Consider the following 24,252-nt stretch of genomic DNA (forward strand, 5'->3'; position numbering starts at 1 on the left):
AGTATATTTTCAAAAACAATAGATTGCATTGCCTTCAGAAAATGTGTATCAACATAAATTTGTGAAAAATAAGAAAATTTTTCCACATTTTCCAACAACATGTATGACGTGTCACAAGTGTGCACGATCATTTTGATGATAAAATGGTCCATGTCACAAGTGTGTATTGCGATATCCGGGAACCGAAAGCGAGTTTCCAAAATCGGGTTAAAGCATCTTGTAGTGTTTGTTAAGTATAGCAAAACGTCATCATTAACTCATTTTCGACCACAATGGTCTATGTCACAAGATAGCACCCAGCTGACGAATTGTTGTATTGGAAAGCCGTAAATATAACATTTTTATTCAACAATACGTTTACGTCGCTTAGTCGAATTTTGTGAGATGTATAATATGTTTCTTATTTAAAAAATACAATAATATGTAAATCCAAATAAAATAACATGTAAATCCAACTCAGGATTTTCGATTTATCATATGCGAATGGATCGAAGAAGCTGTTTAGGACGAAAACGGAAATAATATCACAGAATTTTAAAAAAAACGCAGTGTCGTAAAACTTTCGAATACAAACATTTTCAAAATTTTCAAATCAACTTTAACATTTGAAAGTGCTCAAAAATACTTATTTTTGACCATATCATTCTCCTAATCGCATAGGACAGCAGTTCATAATCATTTATGCATATTCTTGACTAGATCAACCTTCTCCTACTTGTTTCTAACCTCGTCAAACTTCACCGAAAGCGAGAACTCTCTACCACGAATTACCCTGCTCGATTGCCAGCCTGCCTGCCTAACCGGCACTTTGCTCATTCAGGTCTAACTTTGTGTACATGTTATAAGTATAATTTACTCATTTGGATAACAACAGCCCATCAACCAACCGACATAGGAATCAGCAACCAGCAAAAAAAAAAAAAAACAATTTCAAAGGTGCAGCTCAACAACACACAGTTTCACGTGGTGCTCTCAGGTGGCATACATTTGGGGTTTCGTTTTCAGTCGCACTGATTCCACTCATCACCGTTCATCAGTGCTCCAACGTCGGCGAGCCAATTGGTTTGGTTTTGTTGTTGCTTGTTGCTTGTTACTTTCCGCTGCTTGGCTGAGGGCATTTTTGCATACATTATGATGATATGCTCTCCTCAAAAGCGACGCTCAGCGAACTCAACAAGCTTTTTGGGGGGTAACATTTCAAAAGGGACTGTTATTTTCAATTCTTTTGTATGTTACAGTTTCAAAAACGTAATGACTTGATTGAACTTGTTTTTAAACATTAGATTTTTCATATTAAATGTTTGAACCTTTCAAAATGTTACCCTCCACTTGTTATGATTGCAGTTTTGGGGGGGAACTCTTGCCATATATAGACAAATTTACGTGATGTTTGGTGATGGCTGTTCCTGTTGACGTTGATGATGATAGTTCAACTGTCTGCTTCTCTTTTTTTGGTTTTATATTTTTGGACGAGATCTGCCGACTAGAGTGAAGTTTCGGGAAACAGAGCAGAGACGGAGCACCACTTGAGATTAAGTGAGCCGCTAAAGTGGCAAATAGTAAATATATGAGCAAACGTTGCAAAGCTTGCGAAGAACGCTGTGAACTATTGTTTTGAAAGAAAAAGCTTACTAATTAGCATGCTCAGAATTGCCTATGAAGTTGCAACTTAGTTTCACTCAACGTTGTTAGCAATCTAAACTATTTGAAAGAATAATTTTGCAAAATTGATCCCAAACTGCATTTGCAATTTCTTATAGTAGTGTTCAATTTTCATCTACTTGGCACCCTCTTACTATTTTGTTCCCTTCACCTTTTCACATTCAAGTTTTCGCTTTTGTTTCTCCACATTCTGCCTTTTCCTTCTCAATTTACTTGTTCTTTCCCCCTCATTTTCGATTGTGTAAAATTGCAACCTGATGCAGCAGCCAACGCAAGTTGCATCATTGGCAGTACAGTTTTGCTCTTTTATTTTATTTTCATGAGCTTTCTTTCTTGCTTTTGGAGGTGCAAAAATTCGCAAGTCGCGTGCTCTCTCGCGCACACTCTCCAATAAAACACCTGCCGAATTGCAGTCACACATACACATGTGCATCGAAATGGGTAGCACGTGGCCGGAAGGTTTCGAAAATTAAGATCTGGAGGGTTATGTTTCAATTGAGAATCCGGGTTTTCGAACTAATTTGATTCCATTTTTGATTTTTTTTAATTGAATTCAAAGTTGAAACAAAAATTAAGATATTTTTTTTATTCAGAGGAACCGTTTTTTAACGCGGTGCCGTTACGCTTTTTCCAAAACCAGACAATATTTTTGCAAGCTTTAAAAAGCGTTTTGTAGATCTGAACAAAACCTACAAATTGCTTTTAAAAGACTGCAAAAAATGTTGCGTCGTTCCAGAGAAATCGTCAAATTAGAAAAACGTAACGCAACGCGTAAAAAGAGGTTTCACTGTACCAAACTATTTAAATTTCTCAAGTATTTTGCTTCAAAACACGAAGAGAAAACTTCTACCACAACAACAATTTTTTAAAAGCTTCCGCTAGAATCAAAGTTACACCGGTTAACAGAACAAAATTTTATGGAGCAGAAAAAAAATCAAAAAAATATCAAAGAACGATTAAAACCCAAACATATGTTTAAGGTGGTAGATGGATGGAGCAATTTCATTTTTGAGGCAATGACTGTCAATGATGGTTCTGAATTCAGGGTCCAGAAATAGTAAATTGAAATGAAAATATAATCACTATATGTAAAATGCTTCCACAAACAACACAAAGAAAACCATTTTTTGATTGAAACATTCTGAATCAGGATTTGAATGTTTTTTTTTCTAAAACAAACATGGCCGCCGAATGGCCGATCGGGAATGATGAATGGAATGGAAAGAAATGGAAAAACATGCATAAAATTATAAAACAAAACAATGAAAAACTCAAAAAGTCTTTTCAAGGAACCAGTCATGTTTGAAAAAAATAATACCTACAAATAAAAACATTTCAGAAACAGGCTATCCCTTCATATCTCCTCTTGTTTGAATAAATGAAAAAGAACTGTCAAAAATTTCACAACAAATATGAGATTTGTTTCAAAACATAGAAAATCCTTCAAAAATATTTAGGAAATCGGGCTTTTTCTTACAACGCTATTTAATGATCTGCTTTAGGTCCAACTTTATATCCCATGACTGTTTTTTTTCTTAAACTTATCTTGGAAATGTAGTACAATTATATAAAGCGATGAAATGAGTTTTTGAAAGAATTATTAGAAATAAGTCATTATAAAAACATTTTCTTTAAAGAACTCATGTTATGTATTTATACGTATTTTAGCAATTTAAGTATTTGTGATAAAAAGTTAAATAAAAATCGTATTTTTTCCGTGTACCTTTTTCCGAAAGGTAATTTATCAGAAAATCCCTTCACAAGATACAGAATTTCATCCATTTATATAATAATTATAATATTATAATAATAATTTACAGGGTGGCCACTCAAGTCGGGGGTTTGCTAAGATCTATTGTTAAAAAGTCAGAAATCCCAAGCATACTTGTTTGAAAATTATGTTCTAACTCTTGAAATTTTTTGTAATATTTTGTTCAATTTTCAAATTAACTGACTCAATTCTTCTTTATTAACTTTATTAACTCTTTTTGAAAATGAAAAGGCTATTTAAGACATTATTCTTAATAAACATTGGATGCATTAGACACAGATTTTCTTAATATTTTTTTGAGTCCAGAAGATTATTTTTTTGTGTTTATCAAACAAGAGATCAAAACGACAACAAAGATTATGAAAAACGAATGTAAAATAGGCCCTAACTTTAACGATTATGGCCAGTGTAAAGATATGATTCTGTTGTGTCGCTTAATATTGAGGACTATTGAGAAAAAAATAGGTACACGGAAAAAAGTTGCCGATGTTTTAGTTTTTTTTTTAACAAAAACTCAATTTCCCAAAATACGTTTTTTTATTCATGTGTTATAGATTTTTGAAAAATAGTGATTTTTGGCAAATATCGAAACTTTATACAAAAAAATTACTTAATTTCTTGTACAATTGAATTTGCAATCGAAAAGTACATTACATTTTTTTTGATAAAGGGATAAAGGGTTTGATTTTAGCAAAATATCTGTAGCTTTTTGATTTTTAATAATAGTGATCTTGAGTTACCGTTCCTAATTTCTTTTTTTCAAGTTCAGAAAATTTGCTATAAAATTGTTGGTTGCTGAAATACAGCGTAAAATTTTCCGATATTTTCGAAAACAATATTTTCCAAATTTTTGAATTAAGATCAACATTTCGAAAGGGCCAAACATTCAATATTACACCCTTTTGAAATGTTAGTCTTGATTCAAAAATTTGGAAAATATTGTTTTTGAATAGATCGGAAAATTTCACGATTGTTTCAATGTCTCTTAGACAATTTTATAGCAAATTTTCTAAACTTTTCAAAAAAAAAAAAAAATTTGAAATGATCACTCATGGTCACTATCAAAAATCATAACTCGGCGGCAGATTTTTTGACCATACTTCTCTATGGCTTGAAAGTTGCGGATTTTTGTCCCCTGAAACATATAAAAATATCGAAAATCAAAAAATACGTATTTTGGGAAATTGAGTTTTTGTGAAAAAAAAGTTAACGAAAAATCGGCAATTTTTTCTCAATAGTCCTTAACAATACCTACAACTTTGCCGAAGACACCAGATCAGAGAATTCACTCAAAAGTTACAAATGTTTGAATATTTACGTACCATTTTTGTATGGACAGCGCCCAATTGTATGGAGGCTTGTATGGGCAATGACAAAAAATAGCTTCTTTGATCATAGGGAAGGCCTCCATAAGGTTTTAGACAAATTTACTAAAATACTTGGACATTAATGTGGCAGTAAAAAATATTGACATTTTTCAAAACATAGACAGTTCCATATAAAACAAGTCAAATAACCAAAAGCACTTTAAACAACTTTGTAAAGTCCAACCTCGATATCCGATATCCTTAAAAAAAATCAACTATTGAAATTTGATTAAAATTGGGTCGCAGAACTCGAATTCGATGTTAAATGTAAGAAGTAACAGGAAATCAGATTTTGTTTGTTCATGATTCGATTATCCGAAGTCGCATACAGACCTTCGGATAATCGAGCCTGGACTGTATATCACCTCAATGCACAATCATATACCTCTCGGGTGAACAGACAAAACCCTGCTAATCAGATAGTGTCGAATTTCGCTCATCGCCAAAACTTTGTCACAGATTTGATTATCAAGTTCCGCGTCTGGATTTCGCCATAGTCATCGCCTAATCGTGGGCCACAAATCAGTCCAACATTCCGTTAGACTCGTCACCCTGAGATATGGCCGCAGTTGGCCGCCTCTTATCACCTTGATAACAGCCGCTGACTTTCGATTCTCCAACTCTTAAGTGTCCGAAAATTTTACAATTTTCTCTCTGAATTTCCATTTCAACGACTTCTTAAGAGAGACTTCAGCTGCCGCGCGGTTTGCTAATCGTGTGAATCATGAGAAGTCAGCCAACTCCCCTCTTGGGCAAAGTGAAATGTTTCTTTTTTTGCTTCTTCTAGCGATGGCCGCGGTCTTGGATGGGTTGGTACTGTTGTGTTGTGTTGTACCGCGATGCGATGATGATGACGATGATGATGGGTACTTGTAGACCTATGGTAGAGGCTCGTTTGCCGTTGCCTGAATGCCTAGTTGGTAACCTAATCAAGCACCTAAACTCGCACCAACCAACCAAGCACTCTTGAATTAAACACGTAAATAACCAAGTGTGGAGCAGCTGGTTGGGGGGCAGTGGCGTACCTTCATTTATTTATTTTGAGTTGTTACGGTGATAGACTACAAGACCTGTATTCCAGGTGACTTTTGAGGACTCATAACATTCCAAAGGTGGTCCACAGATGCCAGAGGTTCCTTAGGACATCACTGAATATGAACAAAGGTCGAAATCTTGGTAGAATCGTATGGTTACGCCGGTTGACTCTAAGATCTGTATTCCTGAACACTTTTAAGGAATTTCAACAAAAATAATCGTTTTTATGATTTACAAAAACTAAGAAAAATATTTCAAAAAAAAAAAATCTTATTTTTGCTCAAAAGCTCCTCCCTCGGTACGCCCCTGCCCATCAACCGTGGCCATCCGCCGCCAGCACGTCCAATCCGTCAGCTCAGTACCCAATCTGGTGTTGATTTGGTCGGCCGGCCGTCAGTCAGTCCGTCAAACATTGTGCAGTAGGTTCTAGCTGGTCTGTTCCAAGGTCCCTCCTCTTCTCCGTACAGTGAAAGAAGAAAAAAAAACAACATTCAAACCGAAAAGGCCTTTTAGGTCAGTCTCCAAGAAACGCCGCCGTCGTCGTCGCGCAGACCTTAAACGGGAGAAAGAAGTCGCGTTCAAGTGTGCGTGCCCTCCTCTGGGAGAAAGAAGTCTGACTGGATTGGCCACTTCTTCAGCCTCCAAACTCCCAGCGCGCCAACAGGTTGATGAGGAGATTAAATCTCGCCGTAGAACGGTGCTGAGAGTTGTCCAAGAAAGAGCGGTAGTTTGAGTCCGGCAGCGGTAGTTGAGAGGGAGCAAAAAAGGGGGCCAAACGTCTTGTTGTTGTTGATCGTGGTGAGACCAAGTTTGCATCCGGAACGCCGCCCGGGGCCGGTTGGAGTGTGAATTTCTCTCCCTGGAATACTCGGTGTGACTTTAGTACCGATTGGTGGTACCTTGGAGTAGGAAGTGCGTCGTTGAAACAGTGTTTTGAGGGTCGTGATCGCGAGTGTTGTGGGGCGAGTGAATTTAATAGGGTGACAAGGTGAAAATTGTAACCTTCATAGCATCATCCAACCGAGTGTTTCCTGTGCCAAACTGACCATCTGGACCAATTATAAGCTGAATTGGATGAGATTAAATCTTACTCTGTGTGGGAAAGATACAATAATTCTACAGTTCAATGTTGTTACTCTGATCATAAAGGCTTTTTCTTAGATTTTTTTCAAATAATTTATGTAAAGATCATATATTTTAATCGGGTCAAGTGAAATTAAGAAACAATACGATGCCTCTGTGCTCTCTTGTTCTTAGCTTGCTGGTTTTCCTATCTAGTTAGCATAAGAGAGCACAGAGGCATCGAATAGCTAAGAAAGAAGTGAACATGCACGTTTCAATCAAATGTTTTGCCATGCACACAGATTTTCCAGTATTTTTTATTCGCTTGAAATAAACAAAAACTTTTTTAAATATTAGTTTACTAAACACCAATATTGTCTACCAAATAAGAATTTTACATTTAAAGTGCCAAACAGAATATCATTTTTTAAAGATAATATATCAAAACTTTCAGAAATTTTCAAGTTGAAAAAAAATAGCTTTAATGACAATCATCTAGCAATTAGTTCAATCACTGAAAGCCTTCCCTTCCTTTCAGTGACAGTACATATTTGAAAAACTAAGTAATTAAAGTGACAGGGTGGCTTCTAAAGGCGGGAAATCGAATTGGCAAATAAATTGCGAATAATCGACAAAAAGCTAAATTTTGCTCTTGAAAAAATTTCACGGTTAAATTTTTTTTTTGAGATTTGAAAGTGTAAATTTACATTTCTTCCGTAATGTTGCCTAAATGCATGTGTAAAATAAATAAATTTCATTCAAAAAAAGATGAAAATGTCTCCTTGGTCTCCAACATCCATTTGCCAAACCAAAACTGTCAGAGCAAGACTGTCAAACTTATAAGTAAAATAAAAACAATCTTGGTTTTTGACAGTAATATTACATTTTTGAATAAGTACATTTTTTATGTCAGAATTGAAAGAGAAAATTTAATTTTCCATCTATAAATTTGTAAATTTATCACTTTTCTGTTGTAATGCCACTTTTTCAGTCTGAATTGAGGTAATATAACATCATTAAAAAGGTTATATAAAATCTACCAATTTTCAAAAAAAAAAAAAAAAATACTGTGTAGGTGCACACAAATCAGGCGAAGATTATTTGAAACAGAGTTATTTTCTTTCATTTCATTGCCTGGTTTTGGTCTAAAAATTCTTTTAACGAAAGAAAATCTCCAAATAATTCGGCCTCCTTTGAACAAGAACCTTCCATCAATTCCTTGAATTTTTCCTTGTTTTTGATGTACCATTTCACATTTTCTGACATATTTTATGTCGGAAACAGCAATTTTACATCAGAATCTGCGTAATGTCAGAAAAATGCAAAATTACATGAAAAAGAGGGTAAATTTCAGCTTTTAATTTTCAACTCGCTGCAGGTTTTATTTTTTTACTGTGCAGAAAAAAACGTACGTAAATTTGCTATTTTGAACATATTTCAGGTACTTGAGGATATTTTTTATTATGTATTTTTTATTTCATTTTATTCACCGCCTTCATCTCAAACGCTCAGGCTGTATTACACAGTAAAAAAAAGTAGAAATTTGGAAAGAAGAAAATTTTATTTGTTAAATATTACCTCTTTTTTGAGTGACTTTATCTAAAATAATGTGTAAAAATGTGAAATCCAGCAGAAACTGATGAAAATTTTACCAGTTCCTGATGTAAAATTACATTTTATTTGGGCGTAAAATCTGTCACCATTTCCTAGTGTAATATCATCAAAGTTATGTACTGTGATGGTTAAATTCTACATATTTTTTGTGTAATGTTATCTAGCGTGGAATTTCTGAATTTACACAACTTTATAGATAATATTTCCCTTTTTCTAACAAAAAATCATTCAACATTCCTCGACGTTATACTACTATTATTTGTTACTGAGTTTATCTTCATAGTTTTCCTTAATAGGAGTAAACTTAGGAAACAACATATTTTGAAATAATTTCTTAATTTTAGTGTAAACACAGTAAAAAAGTTTTTTTCTGATATGGAGATAAATTTGGTGCATGAATAATGAATATATTTCCAATTTTTCCATGTAATTTTACGTGAATTTATGTGGTGTCCAATATCAGATTAAAAGATGTTTTTAGCTTTCAATCTCTTCTATTTTATTGGTTTTCACATTGGTATTATATTAAATTTTCAATGCCAACAAGCAATCGTATTTTTTGCAGCAAATTTATTACAAAAAATAAAAATCACTGATCTAGGTTATTTTTTTTACAGAATATAAGGAATTAAATGTAGTTTTTGTAATTTGTTTTTATTTATCGAAAAAATACTTGCAATAAGAAACTAATTGAATTGCTATTTCTTTTGTTTTTTCCCGCATTCTTTTGGACCTAGTTCTAGTTTTTTCAATATTAAAATTAAACATGGATAAGATTGACCAAGCAATATGTTCGAATTAAATTTTTAAGCATCATATTTGACACTTGGATAACTATTTCTCGCCTATTTTTTCGGTTTTTCTCAAAATATTTTTTTTTAGATTTTCGTTTGTCTAATGTGTCGAACGAATTTTGAATCTTTTGAAAAAATTTCCCTGACCTTGTTTTAAAGATGAAATTTAACTGAAATTTAATTATATCTATCAGAATATTCATAATTTACGTATTAGAGATTGTTTTAGACTGCGAATCAATGCTTCATTTGGAAAAAATAAAGAGTGTTCATATTTTATGATTAATTTGAATTCTTTATTGAAATGTTACACAGGGATGGAATAATCGCAAAAAAATCATTATCGCTTGCGAACTTTCTTCACCCGCGAAAGAGAGAAGAGGCAAATACCGCAAAAGAAAATCGCTCCCGAAATTCTCCAAGAAAATAAATCTGCTGATGATTTTTCAGTGAATTTCCTTGTCTGCACCACTAAAAAATATTTATTTCACTTGCAAGTGTATTATTGAAAATGATATTCCACCGGATAAACAAGATGATGATTTTTTTAGATTCCTTTTACCGATCTTTCGTGCGCGAGAGAGGAGAGCCATGCTCCCATTGGATTATTTCTCTTGATGAACGTCCAAAGATTTTCTTTTGATGATGATTATTCCATCGCTGGTTACCTATTTAGACTTTTAAAAGGTTAAAAGGTTTCAAATTGGCTTGTAATTTTAAATATAAATGCTTGGTGGGTTTAAAAGGAATAACTTTCTTTTTACGATTTAAACAGAGTTTTTGTATATATTTTTTATGTGGATAATTACATTTTAGTTGATAAATAGTACAATTATATTCACAAAAAAAGTTTTGCATTTTTAAGGGAATGCTAAATGTGAAATTTATCCAACAAATTTGTAGAAATTTCAAATGAAAAGCTTGAAAAAAATTCTTCATGTTATTTCAAATCTTTAATTCCTAAATATTTATACACACGAAATAATAACCAAATACAGTAACTTCATGATAAATCCATAGTTCCCTGTGGCAAAAATATATGAGTAAATTTGTTTTAAGTACTTTTCAAAAATATAGTGGATGTGAAGAAAGCTTATTCGATCACGCTTATTTTTGGACCAAATGGCAAGTTTTTTGTTTGCAAAAAAAAAATCAATTATTTGGTCACCCTGCAGCGTCCAACCGTGAAGTCCACCGTTTCAATCTACATCGCCGCTTCAGGAAGCTCCAGTCCCCGATTACTCATCCGTCCTAATCGATTGTGTGTGCTTTGTGCAGTTGCGCTTTTCAAGTGCCATGTGAGGCCATTATCAGTGCAGTGTGTTGGGCAAATTCAGTGTAAAGTGTTAAAAAAAATCAGTAAATAAGAATTACCCACCCAGCCATGGTGTACTCGAGTCGTGAAAATTTCACCGCCACCATGCTTGGGGGAGGTGGATCCGCGATGGAGTACGGCGGCGATTCCCGGATGTCCGCGCTGGTGGACGAAACCGTGGTGAGCGATTGGCAGATTAGCTCCGGCCAGTTGCCACCGGCGCCGGTTTGGGGCAGTTCTGGACCCCCGGTTCCGCCGGTGGTGGCGGCGCAACCCGTCGTCACTTCGCCCAATTTGGATGACCTTACGGAGGAACAGGTAGGAAACGGGTTGCATTCCAGGAATTGAAAAAAAAACGGTCCGATCTTGTTTGCCCACTTTGGAAGCAGCAGCAGTTGGAGCGGTGTTCGCGGGTTTTTATTATTGTTTTTTTTTTTCGTTTAACTCGTTTTGAATGGCGTTGGGGCCTGGTGTGATACTTAGGCGTACCTTGCGCCGCTTTCGGCGAAGCTTCACTTTTTTTCTGACTTGTTTCTCTTTTTTCTCTTACGGTGAGCTCGGTTGCTGGAATGTGGAGTGTGTACGGCGATGGAGTGAGGAAGGGTGGTATCCACCCAAGGCAAACCTTAATGTCTTAATTTTTCATAAAGAACACAAACTGAAAATTGAAAAAAAAACATTGAAATTGACTCCTCTATCAAAGTTTGTTTAGGTTATTTTTTAAATTTCATACGACCTTGCATTCGTTTAATGCTGAACTGGCGATCTACGGGCGCTGTTTCAATCGACCGAAACCAGAAACCTGCAGCTCGTCGGGGAACTTTCTGGTTTATATACAGTTATTAACTCCATCGCGCAAAATCAAGCGTCCCCTCCAAAGTTTTCGGGGCGCTATCTCTGTCGGAAGTCAGCAACGGCTGGGTCACCCCTCCGGGGGCCAACAATGGGAGCCCCTAATTTGGGAGTCTTGACGCAGTTGTTGCGTCTGATTAAATCTCGATTGTCGTGAAGGTACGAGGCGGCGTTGATGTAGCTCACCAGCGCTGGTTTATCTAGATCGTACTGGTTGAAGATGATGATGATGCCAGCACCGGATGTGTTTGTGTCCCCTCGGAGACGAGGCGGCCCTTTAGTATCGGTCTGATGTTGGGTTTTTCTCTCTCTCGCAGCAGCAGCTTTTCATCATCATGTGACCGTGTTTCAGTGCAGTGTCTATTTCCCGGGTTTCGTGCGACAGTTACGTTGTACCGAGCTCCGGATAAAACTGTGCTTTTGATTTACCTTGACAAGGGGGTGGTAGCTAATACTATGTTGACGCAGTTTCAGCACGGTGTTTTGGGAACGAGGGAAAGAGCAGGGTGTCCACTAGGGTGACAAAAAAAAATGGAAAACTTTAAGAGAGGCTCGATTCTTCAGGTACAAATAAGTAACTGTGCCAATTTTGAGCCAAATCGGTTAAGGTTTAAAAGTCGCTTTTGATCGTTGCAGTTTGCATGGGAAAATTCACAAACAAGGTATGGGGAAAAGCAAAAAAATTTAATGTGTTGGGTTTATATGATAATTTTAACATAGAAACCCAAAATATGACCAATAATCGATATTTTGAGACTTTAGCTTAATTCTGAAGGCAGATTGAGAATCATCAGTAAAAATTACATGGAAAAACATAAAGTTGGACAATTTTCGAATCTCGTTAGGGTCGTCCCATACACTTATCCCTTGAAAATTAGACATTTTCAAATGAAGATATCTCGAGTTTAAAGAAAAACACCCCTGAGGTTTTTTTTCAGCTTTTGTAGTTCTAGATTTTCCCTTTTTAATGATACCTTGCGCTTAAAGTTATCCCTCCGTTTTTTCAAGATATTTAAGTTTAAAATTTGCATAATTTTTACCTTAAAATGGCTGTGACTTTTTAAGCTTAAATCCAAATTGACTTTTGAAATAATACAAATGTTTGGTTTTTAGAGCCTTAAATGTGCCTCGAACGTCACTTTTCTCTAAAACTGGATCTTGAATTGCTACTTTAATAAACTGATTTTTGAAGGTATGCTCAGACACGTTTTCTAAATTTGGTCGTAGAAGGCGTAGATTGTGAGATAACATTTTGATGTCTTGGACAAACTTGCTTGGATTGGCAAGCCCAACAACTTTCTAGAAGATAAAAAAACCCAAAAATATTCCTGAAAAGTTAGATTTTGTAATCTGTAAAATTCAATGACAACCAACTTTGTCGAAGACTGCAAAACGATCCGAGTTGCCCCTGAAAATTTATTAGCAATTTAATGAAGACGTTTTTGCATGAAAATATTTTTTTTATCAACTTTAGCGATCTTCCTGAACCGGTTTGGCTCAAAATTAGCACAGATGCTTAATTTTGCTTAAGGAATCGAACCAGGGGATTTTGCTTTGTTGTTACCCTAGTTTCTACCCTATTTTTTAACTTGTTTATTTTTGTTGGGTAACCGAGACTCCAAATTGTCCAATCTCTAAGTGTTTGAAGTTTTAATTCTTGAATATTTGTGGAATCTTTTTTTTTCAATATTTGCTGAAATCCAATATCTAGGGGAAATTCTCGTTTGTTTGGCAGGTTAAGCACTCGCTTCTAATTCCATCAATTTGCTGGTTTTCACTATTTAAACAACTAATTTTGCAAAACTTTTGATAGAAACTTGCTTGCTCACTTCTTATGGAGCTATTTATCACTGATTTTAGTTGAAAACGCTTTTAATTAGCTTTAATTGAATGTCAAAGTTCTGACCTGCCAACATTAGAGGCACGCTGGAATTAGATGCTGTTCCCCTATATTAGAATGTCTATTCAATTTTTTTTTGTTAAAATATTTCAGATTTACATATTTAACCCACGTTATTTTTTTGTTTAGTTTAATAACTTAACTTATTTTATGTTTTTCTTGATTTTTTTTTCATTTTGAATTTGTAAAACTTTAGCAAAAATTTTATACACTTTTGAAAGAAATATAAATATTTTTTATTTCACTTTTAAACACAACCATCTTTAAAGCTATAAAGTGATGCAAATATGTTTGCCTAAGTTAGGCCATTGCAAATATTATTTCATATTTTTGTTAACCTCCACAACTCCATCAATCTCCATCAACAACATTGAAATAACAAGCCATAGTTTCAAAATTTGCATGGAAAAAGTGTTTTAAAAATGCACTTTACACTAGTTCAGTTGTTTTGCAATCATTTGTTTTCAAAAATGTAATATTTCAAATCAAACATACCACAAATTATTCTAAAGGCAGGGGTATGCATTTTAAATTGATTTCAGCTGATTGCAGATCAATTTTCATTGAAATTTTGAAGTTTTTGGAAAAAATATTTTTTCTGCCCCCTATTTTTTCGAGCAAATTTTAAGGGGTGGGGAGGCAAAAACTTTAAATAAAATTTGTACCAGCCTTATATTTGTTATTTTAATCTAAAAGGGCACTTTTAGACTTATTGTAAATTTTTAATTTTGGATCCACAGATCGGAAAAAAGACACAAACACACTAAATTTTGATTTTTATTCAAAATTCAAGCTTGAATTTAAAATTTTATAAATAACTTATTCCTGAATGTTAAATTTTTTACATTGAAAATCTTACCATAAGTTGCTGAGGTGTTGGCATTTTAATTTTTAATCAATTTTTTCAAAGCTCATTTTTGTAATTCAGCCAATATTGGTCTAACGATTTTAGTGTTTGAAGCAAATGGTTAGGATTGTTTTTGGTCTCTACAAACAAAATATTTGCATTGTCATGGAAAATGGTGACTTTTGGAAAAGATTGAAAAATTGCACTTTTTTTCAAAAAAAAAAACGTAGAATTGACGTAGATTTTAGGTCAAATTTGAAACAAATTTTAAAAAATGGGTTCTAGTTGATATTGTCATGGTTTTTTTTAGCATTTATGTTTATTTTTTTAATTTGTTTTCTATATTTTATACTAAGAGAAATTATATTGGTCTCAACAGTTGTAGCAGATTTTTTAAAAAAACGCAGCTAATGTTGTTAGAAATCATGTTTCAATATAATCACAAAATGTTTCCTAATACAGGTTTTATTTAAGACATTACATCGCAGTAACACTTTGTAAAAGAATATATATTTTCAATTGATAAGATTTCATTGAAGAATTTCATTCTTGAAGAAATTAACAATCTTTTTTAAATTAATTTTGTTTAAATATTTTAAACCTATGAATAAGTAGCCACCCTGCAAATCTCTCCATCCTCCAGCTGAACGAAAAACCCGTTGAAGTTTGTCCAGCTTTGTCGTCGGAATTCGTGAGAGCTGCTGCTGCTGGAAGCTTTTGCGGCCTCGTCGTCATTCAAGGGCTCCCAGATGAAAGAAAATTTTGGATTTGGACCAGAGAGTCGAGTCTGTCTCAATTCGATTCGACTCGACTCTTCTCCACACACCGCTAGAAAGTGGATCAAAGAGAACCCTCTGGGACAAGGTTTTGGGTACTGATTTTTTTCCTTCTCTCTCTTTATTTTCTCGTTGTTGTATTTGAAATTGTAGTCTTTTGGTTTCTTTCCTGGCTTTCATCTCCTTTGACGGAGGTTTCGGTTTATTTGCGTTCAGCAGAGCAGGCCGTTGCAATGCAGAATCGGTTCAGTGAGGTGGTTTTGATCTGGGATTATTTAGCAAGTCGGTTGGAGAGACAAGTTGACGCACACGGCGCTACGACTTCGCCGAAATGTCCGCATTTGGGTGCATGAGGGGAAAGGGAAAGTTGGACGACCCTCCGGGGATGCAAAAGTAAAACTTTGTGCCCGAAAGCTGGAATAGAGAGTGTCACTTTTAATTAACCTTGTTTTATTTGGCAGAGATGAAGGTAAGAGTCATCTTTGACGTGATCTAGGTTAGGAAGTTGGTACTTTTAAGTATAGTATGTAAAATTTATCTTTAAAGTTGTAAACTTCTTTCATTTTCAATCTCTTGAAATGATTTTCACTTCTGGGAACACTACTGTTAGTAAACCCATATTAGCACAGATTCGTTCGTCCTTTCGTCATCAGAAGGTTGGACTGAAGCTCGGCACTTGCTCGAGTGTAGTTACACACTTACCGAAAAAGAAGAGATTATAATGGTTGATGGTGATGGTTCAAAAGAGTGGTACTGAATCGCTCTCTGCTCATGAGGAAAACCCCCTTTGAAACCAGAGGGTAAACCCTCTATACGCCAAAAGTGGGGTAGTTTGGCATTTGTTGCATTGACTTTTAATCTTACACAGATTCAATAACTTAAAAATTTTAAATTTATTTTGAAGTTATTAGGAAATTATAATGTTTATTTACATTTTGAGTCCTAGAACCCATAACTTACCAAATACCTCCACTTACATGGCCTCCCCAACAAGAGGGTCGTCAACGCAATCCCTTCCCTAAAACAGACAGCAGCCAAGCTGGGAAAGAAAAGTGGTGGGAAACTACATTTTCAGCGCATTTTTCCCTGGGATGTGCAATATATCTATATTTGCGTCAAACCGTACCTTCTGCCATCGGATGGCACCCCTCTTTTTTCGGGACAGTAAATCATGACTACCCATTTCCGGATTGCACTGATTTGCAGAGATTGCAGAGGCTATGGGCACTCTGGTATGCTGGTTGATGTGGTGGGGGAGGGTGGGTTTTCAGTATGTTGACATGGTTGAGAGACACTCAGTACCTTTAAATGCATTTTTTTTTTTGAAAAATCTTGCTTAGCTGAACGATATTTTCTCAATTTTTATTCCTAATTTTCCATGATTTCTTTTTAAAAATAGTTTATTTATCCGTTTCAGGCATAATGGATAGAAAATCTCGATTTCAGAACCAGTCCTTTTTTAAGGTATTCGGAAACATTTTCCGATTTTGTGATCTCAAATTTTTACAACAAAATCTGAAAAGGTCTAATGAGGTGAATTGCTATATAATTTGTTTTATTGGTGAATTGATTTTTTCTGATATTTATATCAACATTTTTGAATTTGAGCAGTTCTCTAATTTCGCAAATCGTGCAAAAATAACGCTTAACATTTCAAAAGGGCTTTTTTGCCTTCTTAAAACCTCATGCGTGGTTTTAAAATTCGAAAAGTATATTTTTCTAAAATATTAATAAATATAAGAATATTTTTTTAAAGGCTACAAGCCTTACCCGATAAACTTCGTTCTGCCTTTTTTTCGTTTGTTGACGTTTTTTGCTTTTTTGCTTATTCAGCCTCCTGTGATCAAAATATTATTTTACGTAACTTTTTCCATACAATTTGCCGATGCTCCGGAATCGGTTCCAGAGTGGCCAAAGTGTCAATTAGTTAGCGTATAAACCTTCCTTGGGCTTATACGAACCCAACGCAACAAAAAGCACCTTGATCCGACGCTCCGTATTGAACTGATTCGCGTTCGAACAAAACCGTCGAAATTTTTTATATATATAGAGAAGATATAGATAATCAATAATGAAAGTTGATTTTTGGAAATATTTTGATTGTAATATTGGTTTTTCCCAAAATCTTTTTTTTTTTTCAAAAATCATATCTTGCCCGAAATTAGTTCTCCCCCTTTGAAATTTCACCGAAGAGATCAAGGGCAAGAATAAAATATTTTAAGATTTTGTGTGGCAAAAATGCACTGAACGGGTAGGACCTAAAATACTCTTAAAACAATTGCTGCGTCATTTGTGAATGGTGCATTACATATTTGTTTTTTGTTTTGGACAGCAGATAAGAAATTTATAGATTTTTTTGCTTGAAATTTTTTGAAAGTGGTATTATTTGTTAAATTTTTTTTAATTGGGCTTGAAATTTTATATTCGTTTTTTAAACCAAGGATTAAATTTCAAATTAAATTTAACAACTAAATTTCAGAATTCAAGCCTAAATTACAAACAAATAATGGGAAAACGTATCACAAAATGTTATATACATCAATTTGGTCACAAATTAGCAAAATATCAATGAATTTGTGAGAATATTTTTTTCTTTCAGAGAAGTCTTCTAGATTTTTGCAAATTATTTCGCGATTTTTCAATTTGTTTATTTTTATTTTGATGAAACTTTGCCCTTAGATTCTTTTTGTCAAAAGCAGCAATTTTGCATAATTAGTTTTACCATCAAAGTCTCCATACAATTTGCGAACTGGTCATACAAAATGGGTATGGAAAAAAACGTATAACTTTTGTGAAATTGTCTGATCTTTTTAATAAAAATTATTTCAAAATTTTAAGAATTTGTTCTAAAATATGAAGTGGGGAAAATTTTCTAATTTCAGACCTTTTTAAAAGTTATGCTTGATTTTAAAATTTTGATTCCTTCATGTAAAAATCAGACAATTTCACAACAGTTTAATTTTTCAACATTGAAAATCGAACCAATAGTGTCCTAGAAATCGTCAGTTGAAATTTACAGACTAATTAAGAGACAATTAGAAAAACTTATTTTGATTGATTCAAACTCATTGTGAGGCTGTACAGTATGTAAAAAAAGTATTTACACCCCTTGGGCACTATGCACATTTTGTGATGAAACATGTAAAAAATTTAAAGTTTGACAGGAACCTAGTACTACCTTTTTGTCAGAAACTCATGCCAAACATTTTGCTACAAAAAGCTCATGAAAAGATGATTTCTATAAAAAGTTATATAACAAATACTATTACGAAAATAAAAAAGGTGCAAAAAAAGTTTGTACACCTTTCGAAAAATTAACATAAATAATGTTATTTGTTGACAAATCACCATAAATCCAGTCTCCCAACTCCAAATAGGCATCCTTGACTGATTAAAAAATAATTTGGATTGAATATAAAGTTTACTAACTACTTAGTATAAAAGTTTATATAACTCTGAAATTCTATATAAAACTTATCTAAACTTAATTTTGCAAACTTTTAATTCAACTAAATGTCAATATATTACCATAGAATTGCTAAATAAACATTTTGGAGTGGGTATAACACCGTTTTGGGGGTATTTGTATCGATAGAATAGATTTTTCGTTGGAATTTCGTACCAACCCGGAATTACGTCGTAGGAAAATCCGCCGGCATCCGAACCGGTCCACGATTCACAAGTCAACCTATGTGGAATCGGAAAGGGCATAAAATTTCCGATCTTTTGATACCCATACATCTAGGTTTTCTTTAAAACCTACGTTTTTAAATACCTGGGCAAAAAGTAAGTTTGATCCACGAGAACAAAATTACGAAATTCCATACATTTTTGGCAGGTTGCTCAAACGAAACCATAACAACGTTTTTGCTTAGGTATTTAAAAACGTGGGTTTTATAGAAAACCTGGATGTATGGATATCAAAAGATCGGAAATTTTATGCCCTTTCTGATGCCACATAGGTTGACTTGTGAATTGAGGACCGGTTCAGATGCCGGCGGATTTTCCGACGACGTAATTCCGGGTTGGTACGAAATTCCAACGAAAAATCTATTCTATCGATACAAATACCCCCAAAACGGTGTTATACCCACTCCAAAATGTTTATTTAGCAATTCTATGGTAATTAATTGACATTTATTTGAATTAAAAGTTTGCAAAATTAAGTTTAGATAAGTTTTATATAGAATTTCCAGAGTTATATAAACTTTTATACTAAGTAGTTAGTAACAGACGTGCATCGGCACTCCATAGCACTTGACAGTTTTTCTAAGGCCATGGCTTGGAAAAGGCAGCAAATCAATTTGTTTTGTACATAAAATATGTTTTTTTCATTGCACTATGAGGTGCCGAACGATGGAAACCTTTATTTTCACTTATTCGGTAGTTTTGGCGATGAAGTGCTATTTGAGTGCTAAATAGCACATTTAGCACTTGAAATTTTTGTGTTATTCAAATCACTATTAATTTGTTGGTAATCCAAATTGCATAGTGAAAAACAATTATTATAACCATCGAACTAAAGCTTGTTTTGTTGCACAGTGAGCAAAGATTCACTCTGCCGGTTTGCGAAGGCCATCATCTCAAAATATGGTGAAGTGCTATTGAGTGCCGATGCACGTCTGGTTAGTAAACTTTATATTCAATCCAAATTATTTTTTTAATCAGTCAAGGATGCCTATTTGGAGTTGGGAGACTGGATTTATGGTGATTTGTCAACAAATAACATTATTTATGTTAATTTTTCGAAAGGTGTACAAACTTTTTTTGCACCTTTTTTATTTTCGTAATAGTATTTGTTATATAACTTTTTATAGAAATCATCTTTTCATGAGCTTTTTTTAGCAAAATGTTTGGCATGAGTTTCTGAACAAAACGTAGTACTAGGTTCCTGTCAAACTTTAAATTTTTTACATGTTTCATCACAAAATGTGCGTAGTGCCCAAGGGGTGTAAATACTTTTTTTACATACTGTATCTCAAAAACTAATAGTCAAATTTTCATAGTCTTTTATAGAAAATGTTAGAACATTTTCTCATCTTCAGAAACTTTCTTTAGGTTGGTTTTCTTTTAAGAAGTTTTTTTTAAATGCAAAAAATAAAAGAAATTGAAGAAAGTGGTTTTAACTTGAGAGTGGTAAATTTAATCATAAAAATTGTCAAGAACTTTTTGATTGTAAATTCAATTGGGGTTCAAAGAAAGAAAAAGATTTTAGATTTTTTATTACCTTTTTTTTAAATATATGGTTATTTAGCAATATCATGCGCTATGGCTCAAAAAAGTCTTTTTGGTCCCCTAAACATATAAAAAAATTGAAAATAATTTCATTGATACAAACTTAAATAAAAAACGGTTTTCCGTGTATCTAATTCTCCGAAAAATCGTTTATAACGTTTCGTAACGTTCGTTAATCGTATTATAACCTAAAACTTTGATCGGAAAATTCCATCTTTCGACATAGAATTTATACAATTACATATCCATTTTGTATGACCAGCCCTCAAAATTGTATGGAGACTTGTATGAGAAAAATAATGATGCAAAATGACTTCTTATGGGATAGGGAATACAAGGGCAAAGGACAAATAAAAAATATACTAAGAAAAATTGATCCTCGAAAACGGAGAGATCTGCTCTTCTATTTTACGTCTTTTCCGATCTGTGGTCCATAAGTAAAAAAAAAATGATAAAAAAGCATTTGTTTGATTGAAAATTCATTACTTATCATTATGCCATGTGTTCTAAATAGTTTAGAAATGATTTTTCATATTTTTCGAAATGAACATTTATTTTGTTAGGAATATGGCCGTTTCAAAGTTTTATTCTTAAATATCGAATAACTAAAATTAATTTTGCGATTTTAATGAAACTGAGTGTATGTCGCCAGCTGCACTAAAACAGATATTACAATCCGAATTATTGGAAGGGATTTCGATATGCCTTTGTCACAATATTCTGGTGAAACCACTTTATCTGATGATCCAGTGCAAATTTAAAGCAAACTCGTTGAATTCTGCGAATTGGCTTAATCATCCCAACCAAACGATAGGCCATTTTCCCCAGCAAAATACGCGAAGCATAATTTCATTATCGTGAAATAAAAGCTTCTTACTGCCAGGCCCCACCATGACCAGAGCATCGCAAAAACCTGCCCAGTAATCATCGTCCCGTGTAAATCTTCATTTAATTTCTCCACCATCGTACCTTTTAATTTAACGAGAGGTGAATAAAGGCGAAAAATTTAACCAAAAAAAAAAGCCGTTTCCGATGGCGTAACCGCCGCGATCCAAAACCCGGAACGGCGGACATCAGTTTTAAGTAATTAATATCCATCCCTGCCGCGGCCATGCCTTCTCCTCCACCAGGGAACATGATAATGATGACCTTCGCGAGATTTTTCCACCAACCTTCGGTCCCCTCGTTTGTTCGGGCAGGTGTATTTTACAGGTATTGTTGGTGCTTCTGCGGTTGGTTGGTGGCCACCTGCTCTTAAAAATTAAGGAAGGCAAAAAATAAACATTGCAAAGGTAATGTGTGATAACGCGCACCGATAGTCATTAACAGAAAAGAAGGTGCCTTTGAGAACTGATAGCGCAAATTATCGCCGAGGAGCTGACATCATTCGGTTGGTACTTTGAGAAATTTATTGGGTATTTTTATCTGTAATTGTTGAACGCCACCGGAAGTAATGACAATTACAATTTGAATAAAAAATCCCACCCTAATAATAAAAACTTCTGTAAACACATCGTCAGTTCAAATTGATTCCCCTACTACCGAACACACAAATTCAACATCCAAAAATCACTTCCCACTGCTTTGTTAAACAACGTTTCCAGTCAACCCTCCCAATATATCCTTATTTGTCGCGGCCTGTCTGTCTGGCTGACTGGCACTGTCTCCAAAACCCCTCCAAACAGCAGCGAGTGTGAAAAGCAAGCTAGAAGGGCCGTCCTAGGGCCACCCACTTGGTAGCACCCACCACCCACTGCAGCCGTTCCGCCAGTTAGTGGGTAAAACTTGCATCAGGCTAGCGAGTAGTGGTATCGTACTACGTACTGTTGTACATTCCGCAACACCACCTCCTAGCCTGTGGCTTCTCTACTGAGAGTTAGGTTGGTGTCGTGCTCTGTTGTCACGATTGCAATTTTAATTTAGAAAAATAAAATATTTTTTTGTGGCTGTGACTGTTATTTTGAGATTATGTTAAATAAAAAGAACATCAAAATATTAGTTTTTGAACAATTTTAGATTTTTTTGTGTCAAAATAGTTATCTTAAAATGCAAGTCATTCTGCAGAATTATTCAGTACTGAAAAATTATGTATTTTGCTGGTTTATGCATCCATCTTGCGTCATTGGTTCGTCCGCACATAACTCCATGCAAGTTTGAAAATTGTTTATACCAAAATGTTTTGTTATTATTCCAAAAATCATATTTTGATAACGGAATTAATGTCTTCATGATGAAACGGTGATTACACTCTGAAAATTTTAAATTTATTTTTCAATAAATTAAGATTTTCAATACAGAAATAATCGACAATTCTATATGAAAATTATAATACATTTTTTTCAAGTTATACTAAAATAGAGCGTCCAATTTCCCGTCCCGGGGAAAAAATTGCTGGGAACTCCCGGGATTTCCCGAAAAAAAATAATTCCCGTTTCCGGGAAATTTGTAAATTTCCCGGGAATTCCCGAAATTCAAGCGAAAGTAAACATTTTCTAAAATTTTTGGAACCACTTTTTGAAAATGCTCTGAAAAAATAATAAATGAACAAACTCAACATGATTTTGTTCAATTAAATGTATTGTTTGGTTTATATATAATTAATCAGATTATCAGAAATTATGAAATCATAATTATTTCTGATAATATTAATTTTTAAAGCAACTAGGAATAGATCTTGCTTAATGAGTATTAAATTATTACAATCAGGTAATTTTTTAATAGATTGATTGTGGTTTGGTTGAGCGTTGAGATTGAAGTTATTTCATCAAAACAATGTTAACTTTTTACCTCCAAATTTAAATTGTGATTTTTTTACGTTTTTGTTTACCATGATCAAATGAGATGAAAATCGAATTTGTGCAAAAAGAATTAATTCATTTGGTTGAATACCTAGTACTAAAGAAGTTACAATTTGAAGTAGGTAAAAGAATTATGGAGCACTGGTGCAACTACAGGCGTTAGAGGGTTTAATGTGAAAAAATAGAAGACTTTTTATGGAATGATGTTATTTTATCGTATAATTTAAATAATGTTGCATAATAATACAAAAAAAAATCATTGAAAAATTACTTTCTATTGTTTGTTCTCAAAAAATGCAAAAATATATTCGAAGCTCGCTTAATTTTTTTTTTCATAAAATTATTTTTAATAGGTCCTTTTCGGTGCTGGGACCTGGTTAGGACCGAGTCGGCTTATGTAATTGCATTTGACTTAATAATTACAGAGGATCTTGTGTGTAAATGTTAGTGGGAGGGGAGCCGTCTCGCTTCAAATATTTGAGAACATTGAGTTGTTTGGAATAAAACCAACACTAAAAAGCTTTACCATTTGTTCAAGAGCTGAAAACAGTATTTGTCATGAAAAACATAATTTCTGCATGTTATGATTGTGGATTATGCAATTTTATGATTGTGGATTATGGATTAATTTACTCACAGTTTTGATAAAAAATATTTCTCATCAAAAAATACCAAAATACATTTTCTTGTAGTCGAATGATTTTTTACATGCAGTCAAGCTGCTAATTGATCTTCACACTTATTTAAACCATTAATGTTGATGTCCTATACAATTATGTTGCATAATATTAATTAAAAACATGATCATAACAATTTTCAATAAATTTAAAATTTCCCCTTATGGCCAAATAAAAAAAAAATTATAACTATTCAGACCAAGGAACCTTCTTGTCATTTCCAGCAAATTTAAAATTTCGATCCATAATTTTCATATGGAATTGCCTACGTTTTTTTGGGAATTTTCATGTTTAAGTTTTTTAAAAGACAAAAAATAAACATAATTTGAGTTATGATTCAGCTAAAGCAAACAATAAATATTTTGCAGATATCATCACTTATTTGTTGATTTTAACTAGGATGTGCTCCAACTTTTTTTTAAGTTGGAAATTGTAATTTCAGACATAAAAATTATCTCAAATATCTTATAAAACTTTTTCAATTGTTGACCGTGGTTGCATATTTTTGAAAACACGCTTATTAAATTTTCTATAAATTTGTCATATA

The 24,252-nt window shown here is 33.7% G+C and overlaps 1 protein-coding gene across 2 annotated transcripts in view; it reads left to right on the plus strand.

Moving 5' to 3' along the window:
- LOC6039579 (germinal center kinase 1) overlaps nt 1-24,252 on the plus strand; it is a 177,366-nt gene that overhangs the window by 9,838 nt on the left and 143,276 nt on the right. The window contains exon 1 of one of the 2 annotated variants that reach the window (XM_038258052.1): nt 10,495-10,938. The exons of the other annotated variant lie outside the window; for it this stretch is intronic. Coding sequence (XP_038113980.1) covers nt 10,690-10,938 — 249 coding nt within the window. The 5' untranslated portion in view covers nt 10,495-10,689. Of the gene's footprint in view, nt 1-10,494; nt 10,939-24,252 lie in introns of those variants that run through there. 2 annotated transcript variants of the gene reach the window in all.

This window comes from Culex quinquefasciatus, chromosome 2 (genome assembly GCF_015732765.1).
Source record: "Culex quinquefasciatus strain JHB chromosome 2, VPISU_Cqui_1.0_pri_paternal, whole genome shotgun sequence".
Lineage (NCBI taxonomy): Eukaryota > Metazoa > Arthropoda > Insecta > Diptera > Culicidae > Culex > Culex quinquefasciatus.